General features: G+C 58.7%; 1 protein-coding gene and 1 long non-coding RNA gene across 3 annotated transcripts; one reads left to right on the forward strand and one right to left on the reverse strand.

Annotated features, from left to right (window-relative positions):
- Positions 1-167: 167 nt before the first annotated feature.
- Positions 168-5,622, reverse strand: RAD9A (RAD9 checkpoint clamp component A). Of its 2 annotated transcripts, XM_081531940.1 has the most exons (11): positions 5,451-5,622; positions 5,295-5,365; positions 4,675-4,803; positions 4,111-4,225; positions 3,921-4,020; positions 2,424-2,533; positions 2,200-2,309; positions 2,054-2,118; positions 1,822-1,962; positions 891-1,107; positions 168-628 (listed from the first exon to the last, which is right to left on the reverse strand). In XM_081531940.1, exons 1-11 carry the CDS (start codon positions 5,482-5,484, stop codon positions 533-535), a joined length of 1,188 nt encoding a protein of 395 aa, XP_081388066.1. In that variant the 5' UTR covers positions 5,485-5,622; the 3' UTR covers positions 168-532. The 2 variants fall into 2 exon arrangements, with proteins under 2 accessions (XP_081388066.1, XP_081388065.1); XM_081531939.1 differs by having other exon boundaries at positions 2,054-2,309.
- A 112-nt stretch (positions 5,623-5,734) lies between these two features.
- On the forward strand, positions 5,735-10,595 carry LOC145522856 (uncharacterized). Its single transcript, XR_014066194.1, has 2 exons — positions 5,735-7,787; positions 8,342-10,595. It is a non-coding gene; the product is annotated as an uncharacterized LOC145522856 (long non-coding RNA).
- Positions 10,596-18,043: the final 7,448 nt, after the last annotated feature.

Here is an 18,043-nt window from a genome sequence, read left to right on the forward strand (position 1 = left end):
CCAGCCAGGAAAACCCCAGTCACATGCTCAGGTCCACAGGGCCCCTTGGAATTTCCAAGCCAGGGCAGAGAGTTCAGAGAAAGCAAGCAAAACTGTGTGCCAGTCACAGGGGATCCCAGTGGTGCGCTCAGGATTTGAGGGAGGGACAGGTCATGATTGGCAGAAGGTGGATCAGCAGGGGCAGAAGCCCCACAATGATTTTTTTCTTTCTTAGGGAGGTGGGCTTAGAGAAGGCAGTCCCCCAGTTCTGGCCACAGGATTGGATTAAGAGGTGAGGGAACTCCCTACAGAGGGCAGCTCAGCACCCAGACTGGGAACAGACATGATAGACTGGGGGTTGAATGATTGATTGGGGGTTGAAGAGAAACAAGACCCAGGCCAGGCAAGGCCCTGGGGGAGGTGGCAGGACCAGTCAGCTCAGCTCCAGCAGGACCGCCCCCCAAGAAGGAGAGTGGACCTGCCTGGCTGGCCTTGGGAGAGGGGTAGGGCGGGGCTTCATCTGGCCCAGTCCTCACAACAGGGACTTCTCGGCTCAGCCTTCGCCCTCACTATCTTCAGCCAGCACAGGGCTGGGGCCCTGGGGAGAGTGTGCAGGGGCCAGGATGGAGCCAAAGAACAGCGAGCGGAACTGGCGAGAGAACAGAGGAAGCCAAGTGAGCTCCGGAGGCTGCTCCCTCCCTCCACCTCCCATCTCTGCAACCCCATGGACTGTAGCCCACCAGGCTTCTCTTTGTCCACAGGGATTCTCCAGGCCAGAATACTGGAGTGAGTTGCCATGCCCTCCTCCAGGGGATCTTCCCCACCCAGGGACTGAACCCAGATCTCCTGCATTGCTGGCAGATTCTTTCCGTTGGAGCCACCAGGGAAGCTCCCCTGCCTCTAGCCCCTACCTTCTTAGGTGGGGGAGTCCCAGGCACTGTGCTGGGCTCGGTGTCGTCATCTTCCTCCTCCGAGTGGGGGCTGGAGCTACAGGGGTACTGGAGGCCAGGTGAAAGGGAGATGGAGGGCAGTGCCCGGGAGCCCTCACTGCCCACGGTGGCTTCCATGGCAATCATGTAAGAGTCCATGTCATCGACAGCAAAGTCATCCAGGTCTAGGTGGGGCGTGCTACAGGCAGAGACGGTATCAGAGTTAGGGCCCCACCTGGAGGGCTCAGCCAGGGCCTGCAGGAGCCTAGTGACCACTGGTGACCTCTTGCGTTTTATTACTTCCTGATTTGGTGGGAGGGGAAAGGATGGGGGTGGTGTTTTAAGTGGCTGTTTCCGGGAGGGGGTCAACCTAGAATTCTTTGATCAGAGTTCAGGTAGAGGCCTAACCGGGGGGCTGGTTCAGCTCGGGGAAGGGAGGGGAGCGGCAAGTCCAGTGAGCTGGGCCACCTGGGGCCCAAGCCCCCACCTTCCCAGGGGACAGGAACTGGAGAGCACTGGGGCCCAGGGACATGCTGGGCGGAGGGCCAGGCCAAACTTCCTCCCCTTAAACTACGCTGGGCCCATCCTCCCCAACCCACCTGCCCTTTCAGCCACCTGCTTCCCCCATCCCAGGCAGCCCCCTGCCTCCCGGCAGCCCTTTTCCCTCCTTGGCTTGGGAGGAGGCCTCAGCCAGAGAAGGAAGCCAGCCCGACCTTGGGGACACTTCCCTGGGTGGGGGGATCTCTGAGTACAGCTGACCAGTGAGGCTGAGCCTGCAGGGCTGGAAGTGGTGAGCACTGTAGGGGCTGGGGTCCGACAGGAAGTAGGGATGGGGGTGTGCATGGGGTGGGGGGTGCAGACGCTAGAAGCGGCAGGCTCCAGCCTGGGTGCACAGGGTGGGAGGAGCTGTCACCTGTGAGCCTGAAGCCGGGGCTCTGGCTGCTGGAGCTCCTCCTGGGCACGTAGGATCCGGGGGTGCAAGTCCGGCTCTGAGAGCGTGGCCAGGACAAAGTGGCCGTCCAGCAGAGAGTCCTCGATGGCAAAGATGGCTGGCCTGGGCACACGACAGGTCCCGGCGTGGTCAAGGCCCTTTGGCTTCTGGCACCCCAGAGCCCTCCCTTCCCTATCCCAAGGCTGGGCCTTACCTGCCCGGGGCATCAAAGTGAATGCTAAGGGACAAGTTGGCTGACTCTGCGAAGCTCAGGAGCCCCTGGGAAGGGAGAAGCAGAGCATGGAGGCTGGGCAGGGAGGAGAGGTGGATGGGGCGGTGAGTGCGTGGCAGTAACCTCACCCGGAATTCCTTGAGGCAGAAAGTAATGGCCACCCCCTCCTGGGCCTGCAACTGCTGGAAATCCTCCTCTCCGATGCTCATCTCCGTCACCATGGCTTTGACGGCGCTGTCTGGGGGAGCAGCGACAGGAGGAAGCCGGGCTCTACTCCCCCCAGCCCGTCTCTGCTCTCTGCGCAACCCCCCCAGCCTCTGCTCTCTGCCCCAGGCCCCATCAGTCCCCTCACCTGCCTCCTCCTCTTGGTAGCTACGCAGGATGACCCTGCGGCCACGGCCGATGCCCAGCGTCACTTCAGCCAGCGCAAGGGGGAAAGGCAGGACAGCCTCCACCAGGACCCTGTGGGGAGGGCACAGCATCACACCCAAGGCTCGGCCCTGCCCAATGGCTTTGCTCTCAGAGGACCTGAGGCGGGACAGCAGGGCACACCAACACCCAAAGAGAACCAGGCCAGGCCTAGCATGGCCCCGGGGTGGAGCACGGGAGCAGCAGGACACAGTCCCTGCCTCATCCAAGGTTCCCAGGATGTTGTGGGAGAGCAGTCCTCTTGCAAGAGACGGAAGCAGACAAGAACAGGCCCACGGAAGGCAGCAGGAAGTTCAGGCGGTTTGTGCTGAACTGAACCAGGCAGGTCGCACCTGCCCATCCAGGGTCGGGAGACCAGACCCACACTGTCCGCATAAATACCGCCTTACAAAGAATCCTCAGGTCCTTGTCTAGTAGAAGGCTGGTAAATAGTTACAGGTGAAATAACACCTGGAATTTGCCTCAAGACAACTGGGACAGAAGCTGGTTATCTGCTTTTATATGAATTTGAAATTGTCCGTAAGACAAGAAAAACAATCACTCATTTTAAAAGAAAGAAAAATCCTCAAAACCCAGACCACAGATTGATTCCCTCTTTCTCTACCCAAAGGGATCCTGGGCAGTGCTATTTCAACAGAACTCAGAAAAACAAAGTCAGGGCTCAAAGGGACCTTCAGGTTACCACGTCCTGCGGCTACCAAAAGAAAAGAAACGTGAGACCTTGGGTTACTCGAGTGCACGGGGCACCCTGCATGTGGGCAGGTGGGAGGAGACCCACTCCTCTCTGGTCTTCTCCAGGGACCTTGGCATCTGCTGCGCTCCCCATCTCCCAGGCCCTGCACGGCCCCGGTGACTGCCCAGAATGGTTCCTCTCCCATAGCTGGTTATTCAGGCAGCCCTCCAGGACTGTGACCTCCCTGTCCAGCCGTGGCCTGAGGACCCCTCAGGGCTAGAACCCAGCCGGGTAGGAAGAGAGGCTGTCCTTGAATGGGGATCATCCCAGAAGGATGACCAGGTTAGAGAAAGGTTACAAGTCCCAGGGCCACAAAAATTAACGGACCTTCAAAGGTGTTCAGGTCAGAGGAGACGTGAGGGCAAGCTGGAGACCTGTTCTTTGAAAGAGGAGTCAGAGTGGGTCTGAGTGGTCAGAAAGCCAAGTCAGACTTTGAGGTGGAGAATACAGACTCAGGAGACAGAGAGGAACATGGGACAAGGGAACATCTGGCCCCTCCTCACTCCAGCCTCTGCCCTTAAAGGGCCAGTCAAGGCCCTGAAAGCAAACCAGGTTGGATGAACGCTTGGAGGTTCACAGATACCCTGCAGGATAAACAGAGAAGGTGCCTCCTTAAAGAGGAGGTGACTCCTGAGGCCGAAAGAAGGAAAAGCCTAGGGCTCAGCGTGCATCCAGGGGCGGGCTCACCTGGCTGGGGCACGGAGCACATGGGGACACAAGGCTGGGTCGAAGACGGCCTGCAGGGACTCGCAGTCCTGGAAGGACAGGTTGTGAGTCTTCCTCACCCCTGGATGGGCAGACAGGGTCTCAGTGGGCTTGCCAACCTCTAATCCCACACCGCAAGGACCCCTGGGTCAGCCAGTTGCTGCTCACTCACCATATTTACAGTGTAGCTGAACTACCAGGCGGCTGCTCCTGTCATTCAGGGAAATGCAGCATTTCTCCACAGTCTTTTCCAGCATTGCCAGCGAGCGGAAGACAGACAGGAAGGACTAGGCAAGGGAAACACATCTGCTCAGCACTGCACCTCCACCAACCGGCTCTCATGTCCAGTCCCCTTGGGCTCTGGCCCATTATGGGCTCAGCACTGTCACACCAGGAAAGGACCCCCACACACACACGCAGATATCTGCACCCTTCCAGGCTTTCGTTCGTGCTCTTACCCTGGTCTGGAATGCTTTCAAAAGACCTACTTATCTTTCAAGGACCAACCTGAAAGTCATTTACTCCCTGCAGGTCCCTGGCAGATTGAGCTACCCTCTCCATATGGCCCATTACCCCCATGGATGTCTCTGCTCAGCCCGGCCCTGTGTTCTGCACCAGATTGCTTCAGTATACATCTCTCCCCCTGCAGGCACCTGCTGTGTGCCCCAGAGCAAACTGCACTGCGGGGAGGGGTTCCTGGGGGAGTGCCCTGCCGCTGCTGAGGGACCCGCCTCACCTTCATCAGGATCTTACAGCGCAGCTGGTCCTGACCAGGGGTGGCCGCCTGGTACTGCTGGAAGAAGAGGGGGGCAAAGAGGAAGCAGGCGTAGGCTGAGCGGGAGGAGTTCACGGTCCGGAGGGAGAGCTGGAGCCAGGAGAAGTGGGGAGAAAGATGCGGTCACCAGCAGTGCTGGGCCCAGCCCTCAGGCCAGCTTTTGCCCAGGCACTTGCCCCAACGGCTTCCGTTCTACCATCACCTGCAGAAGCCTGCCCTCTCCTTCCAGCCATCGGGGGTGTCCTCCGTGCAGCCCTCCCCAAGGCCCAAGTGGGCCTCAGAGCCGCCGCTTCCACGGCAAGAGCACGACCCAGCCTTCAGCCCCCATGCCTTTTACCTAATCACCCCCACCCACCACCAGGCACTTTAGGGAGGGCAAGGGCTCTCGATTCAGACACCGGCCTGGGAAGATGACAGGGCCCAAAGGGACGCTCCAGCAACGGGGGGGGGGGGGGGGTGGTGCTGCTAAACTCAGCAAACGTGTCCACCGGGCACCCTGCCTGATGAGAGCGAGACTCGAGCCCCGATCAGGGCTCCCTGTTGGGACTTTCACACTACTCCCCCAAACCCGGTCTCCTCACCCCGTCTTCCAGGGGCTCCAGGTAGAGTTCGTCCCCGATGCGGGACAGGGAGTGGACGGCCTTGCCGAGCACTGCGGGGAGGAGGGGAGAGACAGGGTTTTGCGGGCGCCTCGGGCCGTCCCACGTGGTTCCAGCCCCCGGCCAGCCCAGACTCACCCTTCACGTTGCTGCCCGTGACCAGACACTTCATGCTGCCCCCAGTGACCGGGATGGGGCGGGCGACGGACCCCGGGCCCCGGGCCGGACTCCAGCTCAACGGTCCTCTCCGGGTCACTCCCGCGGCTCCCGGGAAGGGGTTCCCTTCCCGCGCACCGCCCCCGGCAGCCCCGCCCCCGCCTCCTGATTGGGCCGCAGGCCGGCAGCTCCGTCACGTGAGAAAGACGCTCGCCGGCTGCGCCGTCACGTGAGGGAGTCTGCGCCCGCTGCCGGTCCTGTCACGTGACTCGGGAGAACCCGGTTCCTCCGTGCGGTCCAGGCCCACCCTCAGCCCTCGAGAGCCCCTGGGCTGCCGGGCTGGTCACCGGCCACACGGCGGCCGCGCGCCCGAACGCGAGGCGCCCAGAGGGTGTCCGGGAGCAAACAGTGGGCTCGGAATCCGCAGATGGGCGGGCGGGCCCGGCCCGGATCATTAATTTAGTACGGATTTCCTGGACGTCTGTCCAGCGCCGGGGGGTGCGTACGGAGTCGATGCAAGACCGTCTCACCCTGTCCGGGCGGGCCGGGGACGCGGACAGAAGCAGCAACTACCAGCTCTGAAACGATAGTAACGCACCTTGCTACAGGATCCCGGGGTGGGAAGTGGCTGCTCGCCGTGGCTTCGACGATCCTTCTTTGATCCCAAAGAACAGAAGCTTCTCCGGACGGAAAGGAGTAGAAGGATGTGGCCGGCGGGAGAAGGCGAAAGTCAAGACTCAGCAGCGCGTGGGGCTTTCCCCTCCGTTGGGAGGGAAGTGGGTGTGAGAGGACGGATGGGGGCTGCTGAATGATGAGGGTCACTGATGGGAAGCGCTGGAAACATTTTATGAGGATAGACTCCTGCGTCTCTGGTCGTTTGAAAAAGACCAAGGGAGAGTGCCAAAAGAGGGGCTTAGTCAATCCCTGGGTTGGGAAGGTCCCCTGGAAGAGATGGCAACCTACACCAGTGTTCTTGCCCAGAAAACCCCATGGACCGAGGAATCTGGTGGGCTACAGTCCACGGGGTCGCAAAGGGTGGGACACGACTGAGCACGTATACACCAGTCAGCCTGTCAGGCCTTCCCCTTGCCCTCAGCCTCGGTCCTCAAGTGTGTGAAGAAGAGGGCAAGTCACGGAGGGGCTCCTGACCTCTGGTTTCCTGCAGCACCCGGTGTGATTTGAGGGACCCTTGGGCACCCCTGCATTCCTTTAGGGCCTTGCCCCTCTGTCACTGTCTCCAGTGAGGAAGCCATGTTTGTGGGACCCTTGCCCTCCTGCTCCTGGCCTGCAATTCTGGACCCCACTTCCTCTCCTTACCCTCAGTTTTCCTCCCTCACCAGGTTTCCCTGGATTACTGGAGGAGATTATTCTTGCCTTGTAAGGGGGTCAGTGTAAATGGTACCACTTCTACCCAGGCATTTAGGTCAGTAAACTGGGACTCATCCTTGACTCCATCCTGACCCACCCCTTACATACTACAATCCTTCAGCAAGCCCTGAGTGCTCTGCCTCCCAAACAGATGGCAGCGTGGTCCTCCTCTCCCATGTCCACAGCCATCATTCTGGCTCAGGCCACCATCATCTCTCACTTGAATGATGGTAGGAGCACTCTGAGTGGTTCCCTACCCCTCCACTCCACTCTCCATACAGCACCAAAATGACCTTCCTAAAATGTCAGTCATGTCACGCCTTTCTCCAGTTTAGATCCTGCAGTGGTTTCCAACTACTGTACTTCATCAAACCTAAATCCCTTGGGAATTCCCTGAGGCTCCACTGGTAAGGACTCTGAGCTTGCCGAGGGCGCGAGTTCAGTCCCTGGTTAGGGAATGAAGCGTGGCCTAAATAAATAAATAAGCCACCAAAAACTAAACCCCTTACCCCAAACCTGCAGGCAGGAGCTGGCCCTGCCCATCTCTTCACCTGTCTCTGGCCTCCCTCTGCAGCTGGGCTGGCCCCATCCATTTCCTGAAGCAACCACATCCTTCTCCACCTTGGGCTCTCCGCATAAGCTATTCCCACCACTTGGAATGCTCTTCCCTCCTCCTCACATGCGGGCACCTTCTCTTCCTAGGGCTCAGCTTCAGGGGCCCATCCTCAGATAGGCTTTCTCTGCCTCCCCGCTCCAGGCCCCCTCCCCATCATCCAGCTAATCCCTTGCTCCGAGTCATCCACAGCACTTAGCACAACTCAACATTATTTCACGTGTGTCTACTTCTGTACTGCCTCTAGTATGTCAGCCCCATGAGGCCAGGACTGGTCTGTTGCGTTTGTTACTGTGTCACCGTACCTCGCACAGGGCCCGGCCTTCAGCAGGTGATCAGTAAGTACGCGTTCAGTGAATAGGTGTGTGATCCAAGTGAAACTGAATTGACTCCGGTTGCCTCTTAGCACCAGAGAAGGCACTGGCACCCCATTCCAGTACTCTTGCCTGGAAAATCCCATGGACGGAGGGGCCTGGTGGGCTGCAGTCCATGGGGTCGCTAGGAGTCAGACATGACTGAGCGACTTCACTTTCACTTTTCACTTTCATGCATTAGAGAAGGAAATGGCAACCCAATCCAGTGTTCTTGCCTGGAGAATCCCAGGGACGGGGGAGCCTGGTGAGCTGCTGTCTCTGGGGTTGCACAGAGTCGGACACGACTGAAGCGACTTAGCAGCAGCAGCAGCAGCAGCAGCAGCCTGTTAGCACAGTGCTGTGATTAAATAAAGAAAACTTCCAAGCCCTGCCCACAGTCCTACCCTTCCGTGGATGATAGCTGTCACCCCACATTCTGTTCAGTCCACACCCTGCCCACAAAGAACCTAGCATTCGTTATTCTACTCCTTACTTTGCTCATCCTCCCTGGATCTCACCCTCTCTCTTTTTTATTCCAGTGAGAATCAGCCGAGCCTTCGTGGCTTCTCCACTGCTTCCCCAGCCATTGCCTGAGCAGCCCAGTTGGAACAGGGGAGAGAGCCAACATTCCCTGGAAGGCAGGGAGGGGAGCTGTGACTCATGGAACAGCCGGGTCTCTGCTCCTGACCCTTATGGGGCTGTAGGGTCCTGTAGCCTCCAGGCTTTGGAGCAAGGCTCTGGGGGGCGGAAGTTGTTGTCTAGTTGCTCATTCGTGTCTGACTCTTTGCGACTCCATGGACTGCAACACGCAGTCCAGGCTTCCCTGTCCTTCACCATCTCCCGGAGTTTGCTCAAACTCATGTACATTGAGTCAGTGATGCTATCCAGCCATCTCATCCTCTGTTGCCCCCTTCTCCTTTTGCCTTCAGTCTTTCCCAGCATCAGGGTCTTTTCAAATGAGTTGACTCTTCACATCAGGTGGCCAAAGTTTTGGAGCTTCAGCTTCAGCATCAGTCCTTCCAATGAATATTCAGGGTTGATTTCTTTTAGGATTGACTGGTTTGATCGCCTTGCTGTCCAAGGGACTCTCAAGAGTCTTCTCCACCTCCACAGTTCAAAAGCATCAGTTCTTCAGTGCTCAGTCTTCTTTACAGTCCAACTCTCACATCCATACGTGACTACTGGAAAAACCATACCTCTGACTGTACGGAGGGAGAAGGAGACAGAAATGCTTTTGGACTTCTGATGAGTCTTTCCTAAACTATGTGTGTGTGTGCATGCATGCACACATACCTGCCAAATCCAGGAATCTCCTGACCCTTGTGAAGGGCTCAGACACCAGAAAGGAGCTTAGAGTTGGGAATCAGGAGTCCTGGGTCTCTGGTCTGTCCTCAACGCTGACTCTACTGTGACTTTGGGTGAGTCCCTCCCGTGTCTGCGACTGTACAATGTGGTTGGTGGCATGAGATGCCCCTTCCCAACTTGATGTGCTGAGATCACAAGGGGCCCTCCAGCTGCCCTCAGCCTCTCTCCTAGCCACCCCCGCTCTGGGGAAAAGCTGGAACTGGCAGGCCTGCTCCCCCAGGCTGTGGAGCTGGAAGGGAGCTCTCCCATCGGAGGTCAGGCAGCCTCTCCAGGCTGGCAATTGGTGTAGCCAAGAAGGCCCTCCAGGTCTAAAAGGGAAGAGGCACAGGGGGACTCCAGCCCTTCTCCCTGCTCACAGATGGCCTCAGGCAAGTCAAGGCCCTGCTCTGGGTCTGTTTCCTCCTTGATAAAGTGAGCGGGTTGAATGAGATGCTGTCTCAAGAGTTTTTAAAACCCCACATTCTTACAGTCTTCGCCATACCCCACGTTAGAGATGGCCTCTTGCAAGAACACAGTATGTGATTATGTGGGAGTGTGTGTGTGTGTGAGTGTCTCGGGGGCAGATTTCAAACTTTTAAAATAACTATGTGTCTGGAAATTTCAACTGCCGCTTCTCACCCAACTTGTTAGGTTTGAAATCACAGAATCCTCAGAGCTCAGTAATTCATTCATTTAACACATGTTAGGACTTCTCCTGGTGGTACGGTGGATGAGAATCCGCCTGCCAATGCAGGGGACACAGGTTTGGTCCCTGGTCCAGGAAGATCCCACATTGTCGAGGGGCAGCTAAGCCTGTGCACCACGACTACTGGAGCCCGCCGGCCCTGGAGCCCATACTCCACAAGGGAAGCCACCAGAATGAGAAGCCTGCACACGACCAAGAGTAGCCGCCGCTCACTGAAACCAGAGAAAGCCCTGGATCAGCAAGGAAGACCCAGCGCAACCATCAATAAATAAATAATTTTTAAAATGTACATTTCTAATAGGGCCAATCTGAATACACACTAAAAAACAAACAAACAAACATGTTAGACACACTTTTCTAGGTGTGGGAAAGAGAGCCCAGGACAAAAATCCCTTACAGAGGGCATGACGCTGCAGAGGCTGGGCTGTGCACTCACGGGAGATGGGCTGTGCACTCACGGGAGATGGGCTGTGCACTCATGGGAAATGGGGTGTGCACACATGGGAAATGGTGTGTGCGTGGTGACTCTGGGGTTTTCCAGTGTGTGAGAGAGTTCTGAGCTGACGGGCACTGAGCTGGTAGGGCTCTACTTGCCCACATACGATGGGTTTGTGGTACAGTGGGTGCCTCCAGCCCTCAGAGGCAAGCCCAGCCTGGGCCTTTTTTGTTCCCTGGCATTTCTCCCAGCAACCAGAACAAGCTTGGCTCATAGCAGTGGTTTAATAAACATGGGTTGGATGACCGAAGAGTGTCGGATTCTGAAAGTTCACAAGACTTGAAGCCACGTCGTCTGTTGAGGTGGACCATGGGGTTCTGGGCCCTTGTGTGCCTGAGTCTGAATCCTGGCCTCATCACTTTCAGGCTCTGTGCAAATGAACACTTTACTTTTATATTCTCTGAACCTCAGTTTTCTCATCTGTAAATCGGGGGAGGAGCAGCTAACAGTCCCTATCTTAGAGGGCCGTGGCGAAGATTAACTTTCTCAATGTTCATAAAGCCCTTCGTTCTCACGGTCAGTGTAGCTGTTACTCGGATCACTGTGTCCTGGCTTCTCTGTCTTTGGAGTGTCCCCTCACAGTATTCTGGGGTCGGGACCGGGGACAGAATAAATCATCAACACGGATGAGGCCAGGGTGAATCCACTCTGGGAGGGACCGCCCCCCACCGTAGCATTACAGAGGAAAGGTCTGGAGGCCAGGAACTGGAGAATGCTCAGAGGGAGAGCGCGGGTAGGGGCAGAAGCCAGCCAGCCCCGGGAAGAGGCGCAGGGTGGGGGCTGTGTGCCCACTCGATCCTGGGCCCTCGGCAGGCCCTCTGCCCCTGTGGGGAGAAGATGAACCCTCGCCGTCTTGGTCAGCTGCTGGGGGCTGGCATTGCTAGGCTCCGAGCACAACTGAGACACCAGGTCCCTTCCGTCTGCAGGGCTGGAGGTGAAAGGGAGATGAGATGGAATTTTTAAAGGCCGCAGATGGGAAGGGGAAAGCTCAGGCTTGTTCACCAGAACCTGGCACGCTGGAGTTACAGGGCCCCCTCGGAGCGCAAGTGAGGTAAGTTTAGGACAAATCAAAGGCAGCGTGCTTTCCCCAGCAGGGGAGGACTCGATGGAACTCATTACCCCAAGATGTGGTCTCGGCTGGAAACAGAAATAGCTTCGCAAAAGGTTTAGATAAATCTGTGGATGACAGCTCCATTCATGGGTTAGAAGGGAAGGAAGCTGTTTGGGGCCTGCTGGCCCGTGGGGAGGACATCAGGGAGACAACCTGGCCTCCCTAAGACCACCCCCGGGCCCCTGTTGGAGGCAGGCTTTGGGCCCCGAGAGGCAGCGTCCGTATTCTTACAGCCTGGAGCCCAGTCTCACTCCCAGGCCCTTGCCTCAGTGTCCCCAGTGCTTGCTGTCAGCTGTCTGGGGGGCCGTGGGCACTGCCAGCTCTGGGAAAGCAGCCCAGCCCGGCTGTGCCCTCAGGGACCAGCAGAGGGAGACAGACACCGTGTCCAGTCCCTGCTTCCAGCTCAGAGACCAGGCTGCCCTGGGGAGGGCAAGTGGGTGCCCGAGGGTCCCAGGTGGGTGTCCAACACTGTGCTAGGCACCCAAGGGAGAGGGCCCCAGGAGCCATCTTCCCTGGCTGAGGTGGGCTTACTACAGTGCGGGGGCGGGGGGGAGGAGAGACTTCAGAGAGCTGAGGTCAGGGCAGGGAGGAGACTGCTCATTAAGAGCAAGGCGGCTCTGCAGCCATCTCCCCTCTGTCCCCGCAGACCCCAGCCCTTGGCGGGCAGGGTGCGGGTCTCTGTAGGACCACACTGTCCCGCAGGCACATATAGGAGGTGCTTCAGACAGCCGTGGGGGGTGACTGGGCCCCAAAGGCCCGAGCGCCAGGTCCTCCCGGCCCAGCAGCCCGTTCCAGGCCAAGTGCTGTTCTCCAACCTCAGTTTCCCTTGACATCTTCCTGACCTCTGACCCCGGCCTTCTGGGCACCACAGCCCTTCGCGCACCTGTCCGAGCTCTTGAGCGCAGGTTTCATTGAACAAGTTTCACAGAGGTCAGCAGCTCAAGCTGACACGTGTTCAGGGTGCTCTGCCTGGGACCACGAGGTGGGCCCCGGAAGGGTGTCTGTTGGGGCCAGGGAGGGGGGAGCCCCTCCCAGACAGAAGAGGGCTGGCACCTGGCACGGCTTGGGGGGCGGGTGGCTCCTCTCATCGCCCCAGAGCTCACTGTGCCTGTGTCCATCTTCCAACACGCTGACTGTCTACGAGGAGGCCGTCCAGGAGGCCGAGGCCAATGCTCAGGACCCGCTGGAGGAAAGTTGAGCAGTGGCCCAGCTCTAGAACTTTCCAGGGTTCCGTGTCTGTGCCTGGTGTGGGGTGTCAGAGTGGGGGTGCTGGGGACAGGGCTCAGGAAGAAGGCCAAAGGGAAAGAACAGAGGTGCAGGCAGATTAACATGGGGCTTGCAGGGGTCAGGAGTCAGGGCAGCATCGTGAGCAGAGACGGGAGGACAGAGCGAGATGATAACGTAACATTGTTGTGCGTTAAGTGCCAGAGGTTTGACTTGTATTAAGCATTGCATGGGTGCTAAGTCACTTCAGTTGTGTTCGACTCTGTGCAACCCCATGGACTGTAGCCTGCCAGGCTCCATGGGATTCTCCAGGCAAGAATACTGGAGTGGGTTGCCATGTGAAGTCAATTATCCCTTATTCTGAGGAAGAAACCATCATCATCACCCTGCTTTATGCAAGAGAAGACAGAGTGTGGAGGGGTCGAGTGACTCGCTCAAGGTCACGCAGCTGGTGAAGGCAGCTCCCAGCTGTTCTGGGATGGCCCCAAGGAGGTAGCAGCTGCTGGCTGTCCTCTGACCCCCCAGGGGCCCCTGTGCAACCCAGACAGTCTGGAGAAAGACTGAAGAAAGAAGGCTGGTGGGAGGGAGGGGACTGGCAGTGACTCAGCAGGGCAGGATAAGGATCTTCCAGCCCAGGGAGAGGTAACCCCACTCCTCTGCCAGGGGAGACGGAGTCACAGAGCCCGAGGCATGGGTTGGCCAGGGCAGTGGAACATCCCAGAGAATGGTGGGGAAATCTCCTGGCGGACAGATGGACGGACGGATGCGGGGGAGTAGGGGAGCAGCTGGGGGTATCCCTTCTGCCCTGGCCTCCTCACACATCCATCACCCTGACATCCTTGCAGATGGGGGAGTGAGCCCCCCCCCCGCACCTCCCTGCCCCCGTAGGGCAGGGCAGAGGCAGGAAGCAGCCGGGTTCCTCTCCGCTGCTAGGAGGCAGGGGGCTGGGGGCGCGGTGTCTTCAGGAGGCCCAAGCTGGGCCAGGTGCAGGTGGGGGATACAGGGTAGGGCTAAGGTAGGAGGAGGCCTTCAGTCCTGGGGTTTCCGCTGACATCACAGCCAGCTCAGGGCGAGGCAGAGCCCTCTGGGCTCCTGCCCTTGGAGGAAAAGGGGAAGTGCATGCTGCCTTTCCTCCCTCTCCTGCCCTCTGTGGCCCCCCACACCCTGAGGGGGAGCTCCTCCTGGGATGTTGCAGACTGCAGAGTCAGGCCCTCAGGAGGCACGGGGAAGCCCTTGTTCTGGTTCTGCGGGCAGGCCGCCATCTGACTCCCAGCTCAGTGCTCGTTCCATGGTTCTAACTCCATGCTCTGCTCATGGAATCTACTGAAGGGACGCAAGTGCTCCCGGTGGGTGCCTCTCACCCACCCAGGAGGCCCATGTAGGGTGCCTGGCCCATCAGTCGTGGGTGGGGGCTGTGGGCAGGAGAGCCCAGGTCTACTGCTCCAGGCACATGGGGACTCTCTGTCCCAGAGGGCGTGCTAGTGTCCCGAAGAGACCAGGGGTGCCCCAGGTTGGATGCCTCCTAGCCACCGACTCGATGGACATGAGTCTGAGGAAGCTCCAGGAGTTGGTGATGGACAGGGAGGCCTGGCGTGCTGCAGTCCGTGGGGTCGCAAAGAGTCAGACACGATGGAGCGACTGGACTGAACTGACTGAGCCAGGGGGTACTCAGCACATGCTGTTTGTCTCTGTATCCAACCCCTTCTCTTCTCAAGGGTCCCTGCACGACGGGTGCGGTAAAGAGGGAACAGTGCCCGAGGCCGACGGTCCTCAGTTCCAGCCCTGCTTCTACCTCTTGGTGTGACCTCAGCCAAGTGGCCTCATCTTACCAAGCCTCAATCCCCTCGTGTATCAAATGGGGAAACACCAGTTCTTACTATCTGAAGTGAAGTGAAGTCACTCAGTCGTGTCCATCTCTTTGCAATCCCATGAACTGTAGCCTGTCAGGCTCCTCTGTCCATGGGATTTTCCAGGCAAGAATACTGGAGTGGGTTGCCATTTCCTTCTCCAGGGGATCTTCCCAATCCAGGGATTGAACCCGGGTCTCCTGCATTGCAGGCAGACTCCTTACTGGCTGAGCCACGAGGGAGTTCTTACTATCTAGGGTTTTTGTAAAAATGGAATGAAATCATTCACATAAGCCTTAGCGCAGGACCTGACTCGTGGTGAGAGCTCAGTATGTCTTAACACTTGTCATGAGTTAAGCCCGAGAGGTGCGAAAGAGTAGCGTGTCACTGAGAAACACCAGGCATCGCAGCAGGCTGGCAGAGTCTCTAGGGCGGGGCCTCCACCCCCCCTGGGAGGGGCCTCCACCCCCCCCCCCACCCCGGGGCCTCCACCCCACCCCACCCCACCCCACCCCAGGGCCTCTTAGGGCTCCCATCCTCTTAGGGCTCTGGTCCCTGGCACCTGGCATGGAGCAGGAGCTCATGAAGGTTTGGTGAACAAATAGATGAATGAATGAATGGATGGATGTCCTTACTCACTTCCGTGGGCTTCTCCAGTATGACACTCCTGTTCACCCACCAAGAGGGCACTGATCAGAGCCAGGGTGCCTTCAGGGTCAGTTCTGCAGCTGTGTGGGACATGGTGTCTTTTGGGCATATAGACAGCCTTCCCTGGGGGTGCCAGTTATGGGGGGAGGTGGGGAGGCAGGAGGGAGGGGTGGAACCCTAACCCATCCCTGAGTCAACACTGACTCACCCCCACCCCCTTGGAGGGCAGCTCCGTCCTCTCTGAGTGCCAGCCCTGCCCCCTACCCAGCCACACCCTTTGAGGCCTGACCGGCTAACCCCTGCGGATGGTAAGGAGTGAAGTCTGGAAGAAGGCCAGAGAGGGCATCAGAGCAACATCCTCCTCATTGGCTCACGGATACTCCCACCATGCCCTGGGGAGGTGGTCATATACCATTCCACGGAGAGGTGATGGGCTTGTCCCGAGGCCATGCCAGTCAGTTGGAAGCCCAGCATCCTGACTCCCCATCCTGGCCTCCACCCACCCGCCTCAGCTCGTGGGACCTCAGGGCTTCAGCCAGTGGTTGTAGCCACCCCTCCTGCCATCCAGCCACAAGTCCACCCAAAAGCTCCACCTCCTCCCAGAGCTGGCCTTCCCGCTCTCTGAACTCAGTTTAATGAGTGTCCTTTGTCACCAGACTCTGAAATTCTTGAAGGCAGGGGTGGGTTTTCTTCTGTCCTTTACAAGACCTGGCACCCAGCTGGGGCTCAGGAAATGCCTGTAGGAGCCATCATGGGACAGATGGATCTGCGCCCCCCTCCGGCCCCCCACCAGCGTCTCCTCATCTCACCTCTGCCCTGCCCCCACCAGGAATCTCAGACGGTGAGAGCAGGAAGGGCCCCGGTCAAACCTCCCTGTCTGAGAGCCACGGGGGAGCAGGAACTTCCCCCAAGGTCTCCACCTGGAAATCAGAGGGCAGCCACCTGTGCCTCGGCCACCCCACGGAAACCTGCGGGGCTCTCCGTTCTCCACCCCTCCCTTCTTCCTTCCCCACCCCCACCCCCACCAGCCCACCCCCTTGGGGATTTGGCAGAATAAAGGTACCGTCTTTATTCCAGCCCCCACCCCGGCCCAACTGGCAGCTCGTCGCCGGCATGCTGCCTTTGCCCAGACATGGCAGAGGGGCACTGGCAGCTTGGAGATGGAGATGATTTTCCCTTGGGCAGTGGGGAAGATGGGGAGGGGAGCGGCTTGCTCCCCCACCCCCCAGGTGAGGGGAGCGGCTTGCTCCCCCACCCCCCAGGTGAGGGGAGAGGGCAGGGCTGCAAGTCCAGACAAGAGGCCGAGGGAAAACAGGGCTTCCCCAGCTCATGGGGTCGGGGTGTCAAGCCCCGGGGTGGGGGGGCTATGTAGAAAGCCACTTGTCCCTGCACCAGTTGGCCTGGGTCCCCATTCCAGAGCTGCAACCCTCAGTTCCTGCAAACCAATGCTTTCTAGACTCCCGAGGTGAACTTTTGCCGGGGTGTGGGTGAGGGGGCATGGACGCGTCCCTTCCCTTCCACTGCACCGGGTTCCTCTTCCTCCTTCCCGCTCCCACCTACCGATTTGCCTCTTTGTGTCTCCTCTTTCCTGCCCTGTCCCTTCTCTCTTCTCTCTTCTCCCTCCTCTTCCCTCAGCGCCCCCCTCCTTAGCTCCCCTCTCCCTCCTTCCCCTTTCTCTCCAGGCCCCCTCCTTCTCTCCCGTGTTGGGGCTGCTTTCTCCCTGACTCAGCAAGGTGCTTTATAAGGTGCTGAGGGGCTCGGCCAAATCCAAACCACATTGTCTGTGCAGACACTCTCCGCAAGGAGCAGGCTGCAAACCCGGGGAGAAGGGCTTGAGCAGCTCCCCTCTCCCCCTCCCCCGCCCCGCCTCCCTCCAAAAGGGTAGCTGCTAGACCTCCAGGCCAGCCTCAGTGCCCGTCACCCACTGGGCATCTGCCTCCTTGACCTTGGCATGAGCATCAAAAGATTCTTGGGCTCGCTGACCAAGAATGTCATTGAAACTCCAGCATTCTGGTTGGGGGAGGGGCGGGAGGAGGCCCCCCTGAGCACTTCTCCAAGGGCCCCCCCCAAGGCAGGTTTCATCAGAGCTGCTCCTGACTCCCAAGAAAAGCCCCTGCCCCCTACCACAGGCCAGCTCCCCTTTCCCAGCTCTTTTTCTCCTCGTTTAGGGAAAAAAAAGAAAGAAGAGGGGGAGAAAAAAAAACCAACAACAAAGTCTGTCCCACTCCAGTGAGGTAATTGAAAACAAACTTCTTCCCCACCCCCCCACCCCCCCACCCCCCCACCTCAGTTCGGGAAGTACAGAAAAGGGAAGAGCTGCCCTGGGAACCCCGCTCTGGGCAGGACCGTGCCTCCTTCTCTGACCCGCAGCCTCGAGGGGCTAGGGCAAGGCCGGCAGGGCACCCTTCTTTCTCTGGGGGCACCAGGGCGGGCATGGGGGGTGCAGGCTCTGATGCCGTTCTGAGCAGAGTCACCGTGCCGGTCTGGCCCACCACCACCTCTCCCTCCTGGGGGCGGCGAACAGACCACAACAAAAGCAACTTATTACCAAGTGATTTAATTGGTGGTCTGGCTCTAGAGCACTCAAGCCTTGGAGACCAAATGACCAAAGGAAAGTCCTGGAGTGGGGATGTCTGCACGCCCCCAGATGAGAGTGTTTCCTCTGCGCTCTCCTTGGCAGTCCTCTGTGCAGGGAGAGAGGGAGACCCTCCAGGGAGGGTCTGGGCTTGAGTCCCCTAGGGATCACGCCTGGCGAGTCCCTGTCCAGCCCCGAGGGAAGGACAGACGGAGGGCCCTCCACAGCCCAGCCACCGCGACTCCACCACCCGGAAAGCCCACAGCCCCAACCCCAAAGGCAGGAGAAAG

This window comes from Giraffa tippelskirchi, chromosome 10 (assembly GCF_054371585.1).
Source record: "Giraffa tippelskirchi isolate mGirTip1 chromosome 10, T2T-mGirTip1v1.2.pri, whole genome shotgun sequence".
Lineage (NCBI taxonomy): Eukaryota > Metazoa > Chordata > Mammalia > Artiodactyla > Giraffidae > Giraffa > Giraffa tippelskirchi.